The sequence below is a fragment of the Aedes aegypti genome, chromosome 3 (assembly GCF_002204515.2).
Source record: "Aedes aegypti strain LVP_AGWG chromosome 3, AaegL5.0 Primary Assembly, whole genome shotgun sequence".
NCBI classification, from domain to species: Eukaryota; Metazoa; Arthropoda; class Insecta; order Diptera; family Culicidae; genus Aedes; species Aedes aegypti.
The window spans coordinates 286,334,348-286,351,416 of record NC_035109.1 but is presented as its reverse complement, the minus strand read 5'-3'; the positions used below and the strand labels follow the sequence as shown (position 1 = coordinate 286,351,416).

Sequence of the window (17,069 nt, the reverse complement as noted above, 5' to 3'; positions counted from 1 at the left end):
ATCGACGCGCCACCATATTTCATATAACAGAGGCTATTAGAACTAACTTGGAGGTGATGATTTGGAGGTTATTTGGCAATTTGGAGGTTAAAATCCCCTCCAAACACTAGCGATTTGGCGGTGGGATGTTGACGTTTGATGACGAATTGAAATCCTATCGAGCAATTAATTGAATATTGTGCCTACATCGTACAAAATAATATAATTATGTTAAGTGTTTACGATTAGGTTGAATGACATGAAAGGGTGTGTCGGTGACCTACACGAGGGTCACGTTCATACCAACGCCAACGACGACAAATCCCTTCTCACTTTTCTAACCATGTACTTTGGATGCATTACACCAACACGAGAGAGATGCTGCCAGAATCAATGCCTTTTCTAAGTTCTATTTCGTTTACTCATCCAAAACACAAATCCTGTGGTAGCAAAGTTTAAATAGAGCAAACAATCAATTCACATTAACATTTCATCTTTAGACTATCCTGCAGCGCGATGCGCTCAACAAGCTAAGGGTCGCAGTATTAAATTCCCGGTGGGTTGGCGAATAACTAACATATGTAGTTCAAGAGAGATGCGATACGAACAGGGACCAGCAGTGATAATGTAATGTGATGAAAAATGAAGTTAGAAGGGGGAGAGGAGAGTAGGAGGTTGTGGTGTGGGGAGAGAAATTTTGTTTTGATTGGTTTCATTTGAGAGTGAGACGTTATGTTCAAGACGTTTTCATTTTTTGACAGTTCGATACGAAATTCCTGAAGGGTTAGCATTTAAGCAGCCGTATATCGGGCCAAAACCTGCATTTTGGTAGCATTTAAGGCGCATATACGGCTCGCTGGCATTTAATGACCTGCAGTAAAGGCGCATATACTGCTACATAAATGCTTTTTTAAATGCTTACTGGTTACCTGGGAATTCATGAAAAACTTTGTAACTTCAAAAGATAGGGTGATGATATGTTCAGCAAAAATACGGGTTTTTCTATGACAAACAACTTTGTAGAAAACACAAAAAATGTTAAAAATCTTGGAAAAAAGTTATGATAAAAACTATGATTTTTAGGGGTCATTCACATACAACGGCATATATCTCAAAAAGTATAAGAGATAGAAAAATCGTGTCTTCTACAAAGTTGTTTCAAATTGCCAATTCTACAACTTTGCCGAAGACACCATATGTCTATCTAAATGTTTAAAAAAATTAGTGTTTCTATCTCACTGCTAGGTGGGTTGATCAAAAAACTTTTTTCGTCAAAAGTTGCGCTTTAATATAGCAAGAATCTTCGCCGAACAAACTTTATCGCTAAAATCAACGGTTTGGGTGCTATTCAAAAAGCACATGAAATCAAGAAAATAAAACACAGTGCAATCCCTTTGTCGAGTTGGCGTGAAATCCGTCCTGAATAGACTCAGTTTTTTTTTATCTTTGAACATGATTGTTATCTGTTACTTTCTCCTTACTAGAGAGTAATTGGAAACATACCTTCAAATTTGATCATGCATCGCTTTTCCAAATAAAAACAATCAATTTGTGTATGGGGAGGGCAAAACCTCTGAAAAAGGCAACTAATGGCTCTTGCATCCTTGCATCATTCCTCACTATTGTTCTAGTATGTAGTTTAGTAACATATTTTATTGGGCATATTGCGCATTTCTTTCACCACTAAACAATCGCAGAAGTTTTAACATGTGCGAAAACGTTAATAAAAGTGCGCGATTGCATCAAATCGAGTCGGTGTCTTCAGCCGGCTTATTCTTCACAATCCAAAGAATAAGTGCTATGAAGACACCAACATGATTCAATACAATTCAATGCAGTAGTGAAAGAAATACACAATATAAGAATACGTGAACAATATGCAGCTTTGGAGTAAACCAAATTTGATCGAAATTTATGTTGTAATCCATGTATCAATTTTAAAAATTTGTCAACTTTGTAGATATATGAGACAATTGCGTCAATATCAACTATATTTGACAATCTAGAAAAATACATTGTAGATCCGATTTACAGCTTATGAAATACAAGTTGGACTCGATTATCTGGAGTATCATTTTTTTTTTCACTCCGGATAATCGAATCACTAAGAAAAAAATTGAAATCTTCGACAATAGAACCTAAATATTATCTTTTTTTTTTTTGTTATTTTATTTATATGATACGGTGGCGTAGCCAGAAATTTTTTCTAGGAACAGTAGGGGTCTTCCCAAAAAAAAAAAAAAATTTGGCCGGCATACCCAATAAACACTTTTTCAAAGCCCCCCTTTTCTTAAATACGTTCTAAGCTGCAAAATCATTCATATTGTATATTGCAGTATCAAATTATCTCAGATTTATGGATAAAAATTGAAAAACAAGAATATAGAAAAAAAATTCCGGATAATCAAGTCTAAAATTCCTGATAATCGAATCCCGGAAAATCAAGTCTCCGGATAATCGAATCCGACCTGTATGTAACGTTTACGTATCTACAAATCAACGTATAAATCCTATCATCATTAAAATGTATGTAAATTTCGATTAGTTAAACATTTCTCTGCGTTTACCCTTAAAAGTTTTAGACTTGCACTCATGGAATTCACACTCATCTTCATTCACGACGTTTCTATCAAATTTCGAAGATCATTCACAGAAGACAAACAATGGTTATAATTTTAACGCTTTTCCAAATATTTACACATTTGACTCGAACATCACCAAGTTTGAATTCAAGTATTGTAATATCTATTGAACAACAATAATTTATGGTCATTTGGTATCTGATCTCCTCGAGCAATAATAGAATTCAAATCGAGTTTGGTTCAAAATGTGGACTACACGATATTTTTGAGGTTTATTAGTTTACACAAATTTGTAAGAAGTTCTAGATATAAACAGCATGACCAAATTGAAAATATAAACAATAATTGATGTTCCAATGTTTCTAACCTCTCTTCCATACTACTGATAAACATTTTGAGAAAAAAAAAAAACAAATTATATCTATGACTTGTTAAATTACTTAAAATTGGGCTACATTTTGAATAACATATATTGAAGTATGGTTTTTTTCAAATTTGTCGAAAGGCATTAAACGGAACAAACTGAAATATTTTTCCCTACTTCAGCATACCATAAAAAACCTTAAACTATTTTGAAGGATTAGATATTCCATTTTGTCAACGATTGCATGGGTCCGTGCGCAACCCGATGGATACTCGCCATTGAAGCAAGAAACTAATTCTCCGTCTCGGTGTATTTTCCTTCACGGCTGATTACTTTTGTAACCTTTTTGTTCCCGTCCTTTCCGTTCTCACAAAATGGTTTCAGCAACAGTTTTTTTTTTGTTTTGCTGTAAGCTTTCCGTTTTTGCGTTCGTCGTTAGTTGGTTTAGTTGTTGGTTTTTTGTTTTGTTTCTAATTTTGCCAGTAGCGCGTCGCATTCTACCAGCTGAATGGTAGCTTTTACTAAACTAACGACTTACTAATAGCTCTTCTCATTTTTCAGCAGATTTGAACGAAATTTAATTAATATACTTTTTCTTCTCTCTTTTTTCCGTCCTTGGCACGTCCCGAAATGGGCGTGCTTGGGACAATTTTCTCCCCATTTTCTTCCTGACGTAATTGTCTCATTCTCATGAAAAACACAGTATAAGCTAGACTTTAGTGGCCTGGCAGGACGAGCGGCCAGTGGCGGTGCCCGGGACGAAGACGGTTCCTCCGGACTGCAGGGAGATAGCAAGGGATCCACGACAAGCACCGAGGCGAGCATGTGACAGTACGGGATGGCCCGCCGGGGCGCTAAAGGTGACGCTCGGCGGACCAGAGTATCTTTCCTGCTGTTTTAGAATAAGCATTAAACATTGCATATGACCGTATTTATCGAATTTATATTCCGCGTTTGTGTATGTTTGATGATTCTCGTTTAGGAGCAAAACTAAAACCCCGGCTTCCGGTGAGCAAGAACCAATCGAAATGAAATCGAAACCTTACCACCATCACCAAGTACCAAAAGAAAACGAAAACAGTAATCAAGAAGAAACCCAAAAGAACCAACTCAAGGTGAACAAAGAGATTCAACCAAAGTTTGATCCCAATCCAGTGAGAGCGAAAAATATCTCAATTTCTAGAGCGACCATCAAACCAACCGCATACACAAAAAGAAACCACATAGGAAAACACACACACGTCAGTCATAATTACGAGAAGAAAACAAGTGTTTGTTAAAATATGTGTAATATGAAATCATAAATATTGAAATATGAATGTTTAGTGACTCGAAACCAAACAAAAAAAAAACAACCTCTCTAACCAAACCCAACTCTTGAGGAGAATCCCCCGCTATCGAAAATCTAGAAATCGCTTGCAAGAACAGAAAATCTCTCCCCCCATTCGCTATCCGTTTCTAGGCACCGCTTAAAACGTACACGTTCGATAAACGCGCACCGCACCGCTTTTAGTTCCCAGCAGCAGCTCGCTTTTTGTCCATGGACACAACTTCGGCTCTTAGAATAATGTAACCTTTGTGAAGTAGGTAGCTGTATCCAACAACAACAACACACTTATGTACGCTCTCTCTCTCTAGTGTTCTTTCAAAAGTAGCATTCTTTTCACCGACACAAACCGCATCGCATCGCATTAGCCTTAATCGGTCTCACACACATATAAGACAGCGCTTAGATTGTGAACCACAAGAATGCTCTACAAATGGTTGCTGTAGAAGAACTACGAAGCTGCTGCGCAGATTAGAAGTTGAGTTGATTGAATGGTGAGCTTGAAATTTCTACAATCATGAGTTGAGTTTAAATTACTTATTTCATATTGAGATGAGAGAAATAAATCGACGAGTTAAATATATATGGTCAGCGTTAAGTCAGAGTGGACCAAGTGACATTTTTCATATTTTAATGAAAATGGGTTTAAAGTCTAAAGCTCTGTAATGTTTAAACTCGTTTAAATTTTGGTTCAATATTTCTACACATCTTTGAGTTACTTTTAAACAATATAATGTGAAGTGATAACCATGTAAAATCATAATCCAAACCTCTGATAGAACGATTTTTTGATGGAATTGGTCCACTCTGAATGAACTAAACATCTCCGTTCAGTGAGTTGGTTCACTCTTTCTAGGAAATAATAATCATTTAATGCTTCAATGTTCAAACTGGGTGCATATCTCTAAGATAAGCAGATTATTAAGGTTTTGCAGGGTCAGGGCATAGAAGACCAGAAATTTTCAAATATGCGTTTAGTCAGAATGGACCAAGTGAAAATCTTGAGTACTGACCAAAATATACTGGTCAAATAAGCGTGTTCTAGGACATTCGATGCATACACCATATAACTACCATAAACTTCTATCGGACTCTGAAATTGACTCAAAAAATGCAATAATAAATCAGTTTATTGCATATCAATACTTGGTTCGCTCTGTTAGCGTTAGCGTTAGCGTTAGCGTAGAATCAATACTTGGTTCGCTCTGTCTGCACAGAAATTGTTGAAATTTCTGACCACCCATCCAAATATGGTAAATGATCAAAAACCAAAATCAAATGTATCGAATTAAGTAAAATTTATGAATTCCTATTGATGGATGAATAGAAGAATCATTCGATATTGAAAAATCTGACAAACATCTTGAAATGTTTTTAATTTTCTCGCATTCCTCAGCGCGCTGATCATTTTTGCTGTTGTTGTAATAAGCACTTGGTCCACTCTGACTGCATACTTTTATCGATTTTTATTGATCATCCAAAGTAAATTTATTACATATTTCTCGCAGTGTACGGCATTGATCAAACCTGATCAAAGTGAAATGGAGGTAATGTAATCGACTCACATCCAAACCCTTAAACCAAAGTTTTCTCGAAACCTGCGGGAGAATGGAATGCTACCACCTGCCCATGTCTCCTGCATCACATTCATGTTGCCAACTAATCAAGCCGTGCTGACGAGCAGTTGTAAAAATACTCGTTGAAGGTGATTTCGTGGTCATAAATATTACCTTCCATAGCGCAAGCGAGTCCGTTTTCTCATTGCCCGGAATCGTACAAAGGGCAGAGACCCAGATCAAGGAAATACGGAGAGTGTTTCGCCGGTCGCATTGAACGAATAGCCTCTATAAAATTGAGACTATCTGTAAAATGAAGTGTTGATCAAAAGGAAGAGAGGCAATTCGCTCAAATGCGTAATGAAGGCGGAAGGGGCTTTGAAGTTTCTGAGCGGCGATATGAACCTCATTTAATACACCAGAACAAGTAGAATCATTTGTTTTTGGCTCGGCGATGTAAAACTTTTTGTCTCAACTGAAATGGCCTAAATGCTTGCAAAAATTTTTGGTATGAGCTTCGAGCGAATCAGATCTGTAATTCCGCGGGTGTCTTTTCTCATGGACAGATCAAAAAGCTACAGTGTTATTGGATAAGACTGGGAAAACAACTACGATTGGAAACAATCGAAGAAGGGTTAACCTCCAGAATCATGTACAAGTAATACAGGCTCATACATCTTGTTTTAGAATTACGTTCGATTAGCCGCAAATTCTCAATCACCAACGAATGTGATACTTCACAGCGGATGAAAAGCCGTAACGTCAATTCCACGAAATGATCTGATAAAGGCGGTACTCCTGCTAATACCTTCAAACTCATAGTATGAGTCATGCAGCCTAGCGCAATGCGGATACAGCTATATTGGAAACGCTGGAGTTTAAAGATGTGTATTCTCGCAGCGGATTGAACAAGAGCTACCATATTCGAGGACTGAGAGAATTATTGTATGATATAGCCCCACTACGTATCTGTGAGTGTACGCATAAGTACATATTTGAAAGACCTTGAAAGATTTCCTTACTCAATCTCTGCTGTAATACGCTTCCTAGAAATGACAACCAACCTAATTTTATCTTTCCGGGGAGAATTCGATACTCAGCTTTGCAGCCCAAATTGACAAATTGTCCAGAGTATCTTACAATCCGCCTTTGGTCCTGGCGCCATCCGCAAGCTGACTTAGCAAGCAATGTCCCATGAGACAATCATCAATATCTCTTTCGCAAAAGTTGTAAATAAGAGGGCTTAAGCACGAGCCCTGTCGGAGACGTGAGATGCTAATTCTTGAAGTTGTTAAAAATCCATTTGTTTCTCAGACAACATTAAAAGTATTTTAGAATTTACATATAAACTTGAGCTTGATTCGCAGCCCGTGGTTGCTACTCCACTATCGCCAGATCAGCTGCACATACATAAGGAACCAACCAGATGACTGCCTGGGAATAACAGACAGCCTCAGTGTATAACTGCTGATAAACTTCTATTCTTAAGCAATAATGGCGCCTGCCAGAATGCAAACCAATGTAGGGAAAGAGGAGGAGAGGAATTGATGTTGCATTTAAAACTGACTCACAGTAAACCGGAAATACCCCTGCATCTACGCCAGTTCAAGCGGAACGGTATAAGGGCAAAGAAATTTTCATGGTAGAGGCTTGCTTTTTGGTTAGCGAATTGCCTGTGTACCAGGAGTAAGGAAAAGCGTGCTATAATGCTGCAAGAATGGAAGCGTAGGGAAACGGTTTTTTTTTTTCGTCTTTGGCTCTAGCGATTGCTATGAACGTATAGTTTAAGTGTGATACTGAAACAGTTTGGAATCAACTTATAAGATTGAACTAGAATTTCAAAGGCACAAATCTCGCGAAGGAAGCATCCAGCAACAAAGCACTTTTTATTTTGGATTTGTGCACCAGCAGAAAGCTTAAAATAAGAAGAGCAAAATATCACATCAGCGCATAATGCCAGCCGATAGTAGTTTGCAAAAGGTCACCAGAAAGATCTTTTTCCGATGACTTTCTACACAGAGATCGATGATATTAGCAATGTTTCACCTTAAGAGAGGAAGATAGAAGCAAGTGAAAGATACAACTACAAATTACAAAGAAAGAGATGGGTTTGGGATTGAACCCAAGACTTTTTGCTTATGAAGCAGGAGCGGTAGTCATGAGACCACCAAACCCGTTATAAAAAGTATTTTAGTATAAATGTTGGGTTTTCAATTTAAGCAGTAAAAATTGACAGAAATCCCTTTTAAATGTATTGTATCGAACACAATGGAAATGAATGAAACAGTTGCAGTTTAGCGTTGTGACAGAGCACAAGTAGAAGTCTGCTTCGCAATATATAGAAGCTAAAATGTGTTTTTGCGTTTTATAACCCGAGAAAATGCTTGGCTGGTGCAATTTAAATGGAATCCCCACATAAATACAAGAGAAAGCTTTGAATGTTTCCTGAGGTTCTCCCTGAGGATTTTAAGATGTATAGAGGATTTCATGAGAGAAATATTGAAGTACAACATGAGTAATCTGTACAGGAGTTTATTAATGTGTCATAAGAGGAACCTTCGAGTGAACGGTTGAACGAACACTTGAAAGAATGCTCTAAAACATCTTAAAGAGGTCTCGATAACATCCTCTTTGAAAAAAAAACTTTTTAAGTACCAATTTCTGAAGATGCGTAAGGAAAAGGTTTCAAGCAAGGATGTTTAAGAGAAATGACTCTTAGGAATTTTAATGACAATTCTACAAGAGATATCCTAAAACCCCTATGGAACAACCAGGAACCTTACGAAACCACTTCAGCAAAATATATTTTTCAACAATCTTACAGAATTCCATGAGAATAATTACATCTCTAGTGTCATCCATTGAAGAGATTCAAGGACAAAGTTTGAAGAATTTTATGATAGGTTATTTTAGAAATAATAAGAAGTTTTTCCAGCAAGATTTTAGGCAAAAACCAACAAAAATCATTGAGAGTTTTAGACGAATGCTTCATAATGTCTTTGGTTGATTCCTGGTGAAACCATTCAATAATTATTGGTCAGATCATTGGTTTAAATACAGATTTTTGACAGATTTCAAAATGATTCTCCAGAAAGTTTGTGAGTGTCCGGAAAAAAATATTTTAAAAAGAGGTGCTGGACATGTCGTACTAATCCATGATGAGTATGATAAAAATAGTTTCATCACAACCCTTACAAGATTATTTATTTACTCTTCGCCATCCACGGGAAAAATATTCCGAGGTCATTGCAGTACAACTCGCAGGAAAACACTTGAAGCTGGGATCCCCCACTGTTGTTGTGCAAGTTGTTCACTCCCAATTATAGCGTAAGACTACAGAGGGGAACGAAATATGACAGTTTATCGACAATGCGCAGAGCTGCCATCTTCATGGAATTGCTGCTGAAACTATAAAGGATAACTTACACCTGACAGAAACAATCTTCAAAATATTAGAAAATGAAATACTTAACTTTTAGTATTAGGTTGCCACTTACCAGAATTTCCATTGAATTGCTTCATCAACCATAAGGAAGCATACAATTTTACTTGATATTTGTTTAAAGTTACATCAGAAATGAATGCCGGAAAATTTCTAGAAAACCATATATGCATAATTAAAGCGGGATCACTCATATTCTTATAAAAATTTGCCTATTACACACGTAAGACTATTTTGATGCTTCTCCCCCTCTCTCACAACAGTGTGATTTGTATGAAAACTAAGAATAAGTTATATAGGGCGTTAGATATACGGAAACCCTCCTTTTTTCCCCTAACCCCTTACAACAGTGATCCTCAGGCTCATTTTTCAACCGTCTGTATTTTTGATCGAAAATAGTTACCCGAAAAGATCAGTGTGATAACTTCGTGATAACTTTAGGGATAGTACAGCCAATTGTAACAATTGTATAATGTACGAAGTTTGTATCATCTAGGAGATCCAGAAGACACGTGTAGCTCGCAGGCCGCACTTTGGTGACTACGGCCTTACAGGATTAATGGACAGACCCAAATGCTTCCATTAAATTTATGCCGCGATTCATCTTCTGAAATATTTTGAAGTAAATAAAGCTTTCTAAATAGTTGAAAAACCTTTTTTAATAAAATATCTAGGTGCTCTTTTAAGAAACTCTAAACATAATTATGAATCATTAGAAGATGTTTGTGATGAACACTTGCAACAAAATAAACACTTGACGTACTGCATGTAACAACGAAATAAGAAAGAAAAACATTAGTACAACGTAGTTTTTCTAATCTAAGAAAATTGAAGTGACTGGCACAATCATCAACTTATCATCGATATAACATCTGCGCAGCAGCAGCAGTAAAGCAAACACCAAAATCACTCTTTCGGGGAGTCACCACCACACCTCTAAACTCACTCAGCCCGCGCAGCAATTTCCGCTGTGGATTATCTGCTCTTTTGAAACCTATCCTTCTAACCCTTCCAGCATGTGAAAATCGTCCCAATTCACACAAACAACAGCACGCGCACATTGCACCACTCCTTCCAAAGTCGCCCCTCGTCCGCTGGCCCCCCTTCAATCTTCATTCCACGAACAAAATCTCCTCAAACCGCCTCGATCCACAGCGGAACGCTTTGATGAGGAGTTCCAGAGGACGGATGAGCACTTCACGATCGAAGAAGAACTCATCCCTCCTCCGGAACGCATCAAAGACGAATCGAACACACACGAACACAAATACACACTCACTCTCTAGGTTGTGTAGAACACTCTGGAAACACGTGTACGATCTTATGAAAAGGTGACTCCCCGCTCCTTCACTCACAAGTACGTGTCGAACTTCACCGACAACACTACCACTAGTCCTGTAATGTACGATCTCTTATTCCCTTGTGCGTATGTCGTTGCGCGATCAGCCCCCAGTGGCATCCGGAGATGAATCGGATAAATAATAAAGTGTGAGTTACAACGCAATACGAATGGAAGAATAAAACGTGTATGAATGTATTGTTCAAGGAAATGACAAGAAAAAATGAGACGGGATGAATGTGTTTCAATGTAATGTTACTAGTTTGTTGAAATGTCCTTCCGTGTGTTAAAAATTGTGTACCTGTTGTATAAATGTGTCTAGTTTGGTTTCGTTCTTTATTCTTTAAGCTGTACGATGAGTAGAGTTAGAGAATTAATTTATGTTGTAATTATCATGAGTTTCAATGAAATGTGCTCTTATGTGTTGCGAGGAATGAAAACTTCTAGTCATTAGTCTAGTTTTATACTTATTTGAAGAACGAGAGGTCTACCGACCAGGTGAACATTCATCAAACAATTTACGTTTATTTATAAGGTAAGAAAAATATAGATGAGAAATTCAAATTCAACCCGTTATTAGTTTTAAGCATGCAAATTGAAATACACGAATACTGGTTAATTTACTTTACTATTTTGTTTCATTTGATTTGCACCAAATTTCGTTTTCTATTCATGAACTAATGGTAGTTTCTGAGAACAATATTTATCAATTTCTAGAAATATTACAGAAGTAAAAACCAATTAATTCTTAAGTTTCACTGTAAATAATATCTTTTACTTTGTAATTATATGGCTGCAAGATTACAATACAGTTTTGCATAGAACCTTTCAAATATCCAATAGCACCGTTACATGTACAGTGGCCCAATTTCATATTCGTACGGGATACTGTTTTCACATCAAGTTAGTAAAAAACTATTAAATAATGTATTGAGTTTAAAATACTTTATCTACATTGAAGGTAATAGGTGTAATCTATTATTTGGCAATCACAAAATGTTTCCATTTACAGTGCCCCGTACGAAAATGAAATTGAGTCACTGTATAGTTCTCATATAGTTTACGTAGGTTGTATGGTACTCATACAGTTTACGAAAACTTTTACGTTTTCCGTACTTGTAAGGATCTTATACAGATTTTGCATTAGGTTCTGTTTTGTGTGTATAAGTCAGCATCACGCCGGGGTCCAGTACAATTACTGCAGTGCTGCGTAGCCCTGCAGTAAGTTGCTATCAATTCGCTGCTTTTCGATCTCTTCAGGTAGAGTAGTTGGATGCCGAGATCGGTCCAGCGATTCTGGTTAGAGTAAAACTACCGGTTTGCTGCCGCCCCAACGACTCTAGCCGGTAATATGCTGCGCACTACTCAGAACAGTCCAAGAAAGTAGATCTGTATCCTTCTTCGACGAAGGTTTTCCCGGTGATGCACCGCGAAAGATCTCCCGAACTGTTGCTATCCGAACCGATGTCAAGGTCAGTTCTGTGATATTGATCGAGGGTAATTTTCTGTTCACAGGCTTGCCGACGCTACCCCGCGATCTACTCAACTGGTCTCTAGCAGTAGAAATGGTCTACGCCGACATAAATCTTCCCCGACGATGGAAGGTCTCTCGTAACCTGTAACTCGTTTTTGCTCGGGCAAACTCCTAAGTAAGGATCGATCTACACTTAGAAAAACAAGTAGTCACTGTATGCCAAATGTCAGCATGTCAAATTTGAGCTTCGGCGTTCCACGAACTGCCGATGCAGATGAAAGGCAAGTCAAAATGCGCGAATTTACGCTGCGTAGACTCCATGCTGATCCTGCAAATTTCCTACAGGGATCCCATCAGGAGTTCCAACAGGGATTCCAAGAAAAAGTTCATTCAGGATTCCATAGAAAATTCCTCTAAGGATTCCATAAAGAGTTTTTCTGGAAAGATCATCTAGTTCTTCTAGTGATCATCAAGAATTCCTCCAGGAAGAGATTCGAGAGATTTCATCAGGAGTTCCTAAAGGGATTCCATAAGATTCCATCCTCGAGGGATTAAGTACATCAGAAGTTCTCCTAGCGATTACAACAGGAGTTCTTCTGAGGATAACAACGGGAGTGCTCTTATGGATTTCATCATGAAATTCCCTTAGGGATTCTGTTAAAAGTTTCTCTGGCTCTCTGGTTTCTCCATAAGGAGATCCTATAAGTCTTCCAACGGTGGTTCTTCTAGGAATTTCATCAGGAGTTCCTACAGGGATTCAATTAGGAATTCCTTCAGAGATACCAAAGGGAGTTCCTCTAGGGATTCTTTCAGGAGAACTTCGAGGGATTCCATTGGGAGTTCTTCCAGAGATTACGACAGAAGTTTTTCTAGGTTCTTCCAAAAATTCTATCATGAGGTTCTTCAGAGATTCCATCTGTAATCTCTACAACGATTCTTTCAGAAGTTTCTCTAGGTATTCTCTTAGGAGCTCCTTCCAAGATTAAACTATTCAGAGATATAATAAGATCATATTATCAGGAATCACTCCAGGGATTTCATCAGGAGTTCCTATTAGGATCCCGTCAGGAATTCCTCCAGAGATTTCATTAGAAGTTCATCCTGGGATTACATTATGAGTTCTTTTAAGTATTTTTAGCAGGAGTTCATCTGGGTTTTCCATCAGGAGTCTTCTAGGCATTTTCTACCTGGAATTTCTACATGAATTCTATCAAGAGTTCCTCCAGGGTTACATCATTTCATAAGAAGTTCTTTCATTGATTTTGGTAGCAGTTTAAAGAGATATTTTGGCAAAAGTACTACCTTGGAATCCATTAGGAATATTGCTGAGATAGTATAATGAAATCCTCATGGGATTCCATCATGAGTACCTTCTGAGATTCCATCATAAGATCTGTCATTGATTCTGTGAGGGATTCCTCTGAAGGTTCCTCCAGAAATTTCTATAGGGTTATTCTGGGTTCCATCAGGTTATTTACTAGAAATTCGTTCCGGAATTCATCAATTCCGCTACGATTTCTTCTATGGATTTCAACTAGAAATTTCTACATAAATCCTTCAGGGATTCCACCTTCCAAATAATTATCCAATGATTCAACCAAGAATTCAAAAATTTCACCTGAGGTTTTTCCGCCAAGATGTTCTCCAAGGATCCCACAACGAATATATCAAGGAGCTCGACCACAATTTCCCATAAAGATTCCACCAGTAAATTCTTCAGAGACTTCACCAATATTTTCTCGATAAATGTTAGTGGTGAAAATGCTTCGAGAGCGGAGCTTTTTAAGGATTTTCACCAGGTCAACAGGGTTAACACTGATAATTTCACCAGAAGTCTCATCAGAAAAACTTTCAAATTTTTCACCAGGATTTCCCTTTTTAGAATTCATTCAGGGTTATCAGAAATTCTTCAATGGAATTAACCAAAAAAAATCCAAGGAGTCCACAATAAACCACCATGAGAATATCTACCTGGAATTTCGCGAACAATTCTTACTTCTGTAAAAAATTCTGAAGAAATTTCTAGAGAAAATTGCGTAGAATAATTAGATTAATCGCTGAAGGATTTGCTGGAAGAATCTGTGGAAGAATTCCTAGGGAAATTACTAGAAGAATCACTGGAAGATTTTTGATAAGAGGAACTCCTGGTGGAAATTCTTGGAAATCTTCAGAAATTTATGGCTAAAGGCATCTTTGAAGAAATCTTTCGAACAACCTTGGAGTAAGCCAAGAAGAATTTCTGTAGAAATCACTTGAGGATTTTTTTTATTGATCTCTGAAGAAATCACCGGAAAAAATCCTGAATAATTTATGGAGGAACCATTGAAGGCATCTTTGTAGGAATTCCTAAAGGAATGTCCGAACGATTTTCCCCGGACGAATTTCTGGATAAATTTGTGGATAAACTTCAAGAGGAATCATTGATAAAATGTCTCGTAGAATCCTAAGAAGAATTTATGGGCGAATCTCTAGTATAATCCATGGATTCATAGAAAAACTCCAAAGTAAAATAACTAGAGGAACACCTGAAAGATACTGTGAAAAATGTTTGGAGAAATTTCCATAGCCATTCCCAGCTGCAACGAATTTAGACAATTGGTCAAACCGTTGCATCAACATAAATCGGAGAGTTTTATGAACAGAAACAGTGTTATTACAAGTGTTATTGTCAACAAATGAACGTCAAAAGTTTCTTAAACCGTCCACTAGGAGCGCTGTAATAAGCAAACAAGTTTGTTCCATTGCTAAGTGGGCCATGCTTTAACTTGAGGGCAGAGTCAATGCTGGCCAAACCGTCTGAGCATTATTGTAAGTGACACGTCGTCCGAAAAACCAACCATCTTCACTTTTATGGGCAATGGATCAATGCACGAGTTCACTAGATGACGTTTGAGCGGTGCCGTGTTATTTAAGTGACCATGGCAACTAGTGAATACGGCACCGCTCAAACGTCAAATTAGTGAACTCGTGCATCGGTCCATAGCAGTGTCATGACTCCATCAGAATGAACCTTTGAGGGGATGCACGCTGTCATTCTCCGTATATCTTATACCGAGACTCTTATCTGAAAGAATCTGGCAGATTTTGCACGAATTCCTGGACAAAATGATTAGTTGATCCAAGCGACGATGGAGCGAGTGATGAGCGTACTCTGAGTATCAGGGCACTCTCGAGTCCCTTAGAATCTCGTAGAGGGTTACGATATAGTGATGGTCTTTCGTGTTTACTGTTCAACATTGCCTTAGAGGTTGTGATTAAAAGAACGGATATAGACATCGGGATAGCTACTTGGTTTCACCGATGGTGGAACAAAGTTCGCCATTAAACGAAGTTAGCTGTCTACAAGACGCTTATTTGACCCATACTTCTCTATGGACACTAAACATGAACCCTACGTGCAGAGCATCGTTTCCCAAACTTGATTTTCACGACTCCCCAACGCCGCGTCAGCTCGCTTTTTGTAGTACATGCAAAGCGAGGCGCTAACAGGTCGGGGGGGTCGCGGAAGCCAGGTTTGGGAAACGATGGTGCAGAGGATCAACGCGGCGCCATTGGTGTTTTCGAACGGAAGGTGTTGCGGACCATCTACGGCGGAGTGCACACTGAAGACGGAACGTGAAGAAGGCGGTTGAACCATGAATTGCAGCAGCTGTCACCAGAATGCCGGATAACAACCCAGTGAAAATGGTTCTCGGAAACAATCCAACCGGCACAAGATAACATGGAGCTCAGCGATCAGGATGATCTGTGAAACATACGCAGTATGTATGGTAGCCATGGACCGAGTCGAATGGAGACGTCTTATACGTACAGCAGAGGCCACCCCAACTATAGCTTGACTAGTAAGGTAAGGATGAAGAAGTTTTCAAAGCGTATCCAGCGGGCTTTTCTTGCTTAGGGAGCAGCACCAGCTTTTGAATCTTTCACACTTCTGGCAAGTTAGACACTTCTGCAGCACTTTCCTGTATGTGTTCGGATTTGCCAGGATGGTAGCCTGCTAGAGTCTTCTAGTGGACACTTAAAGATACTCGGTGGTTGCTGTCTCATTTTCATCGGACTGTTCCAGTGGCCATGTGGTTGGTTTGTACTTCGGAAATAAACCCTCCACGATATCCTACTGCTGTCTGGGCACATCTTTGCTGGCAACGAAGAGCCTTTAAAACTTTGGAGCCCATGAACAAATGTCCATTATCACCTGGTTACAGATCTATTTCCGTTAGCTCCGTCTAGATCAGTAATGCCTGCTGAGAACTGTACTGTCTGGAATATGGGATCGAATCGTTTAGATGCCCTCGAAAAAGATCAACGGAGGTGTAAACGACATCCTTCAACTCATTCTTCAACAGAACTGAAGCCGAAGAATACGTACTCCGTTCCATTTTCGTCGATCTTCAACCATATCCAGTCGATGAGGTCCGCAATGAGTAACAGTTTGAAACCAGGAACCAGGCAGGTTTGGAGTGTGCTTGCAAAAGAAGAGTTAGTTGAGTGAAGATTGTTGTGGAGTGTAGATGCTCTATTTGTAGCAGCGAAAAAATAATTCGGCTGATGGTGGAATCAGCCGGATGTGATGTTGAGTTGCGGATACTACACTACCCTCAGCTGTTCCACTCGGAACAGATACATAATCGGAAAGGAAATTGACGATGTTGTCCTGGATTGCACTGATTGACCGATCAGCTAAAAGGTCTGCAAGGTTTTCTCATCTTCCACTACTTCGGTGGAGGTTTCGGTTCCGGTTTCACCCCTCTGCTGATGAGGCGTCCATCACTTGACCATGGTAATAGGACTAAGCTCGAATTTGGCACCTATCCAGTTCCTCAGACTTCGACCACCGTTGTTGAACAATACAACTCGATGCAGATAACTCATACTACTCTGGATCATTTAGACTGCGCCTCTATGGTTGACAAAGAGGTTTTTCATTACGTCCGATCTAAAGCGTTAACGTTATTCAATTCAGAAAAGCTTTAAGGTCTTTCAGTCTGGCAGCTACCATTGTTTTG

The 17,069-nt window shown here is 38.6% G+C and overlaps 1 protein-coding gene across 6 annotated transcripts in view; it reads left to right on the top strand.

Moving 5' to 3' along the window:
- Positions 1 to 4,200, top strand: part of LOC5574124 (alpha-catulin) — a 598,722-nt gene extending 594,522 nt beyond the window's left edge. For 3 of the 6 annotated variants that reach the window (XM_021853431.1, XM_021853433.1, XM_021853428.1), the window contains one exon: positions 3,629 to 3,707. Coding sequence is in view for 2 of the 6 variants with exons in the window: in XM_021853434.1 (XP_021709126.1) it covers positions 3,629 to 3,754 (126 nt within the window). In the remaining 4 variants the exon portion in view is untranslated. Of the gene's footprint in view, positions 1 to 3,628 lie in introns of all 6 variants that reach the window. The other 3 variants (XM_021853434.1, XM_021853430.1, XM_021853432.1) reach the window with 2 other exon arrangements.
- Positions 4,201 to 17,069: the final 12,869 nt, after the last annotated feature.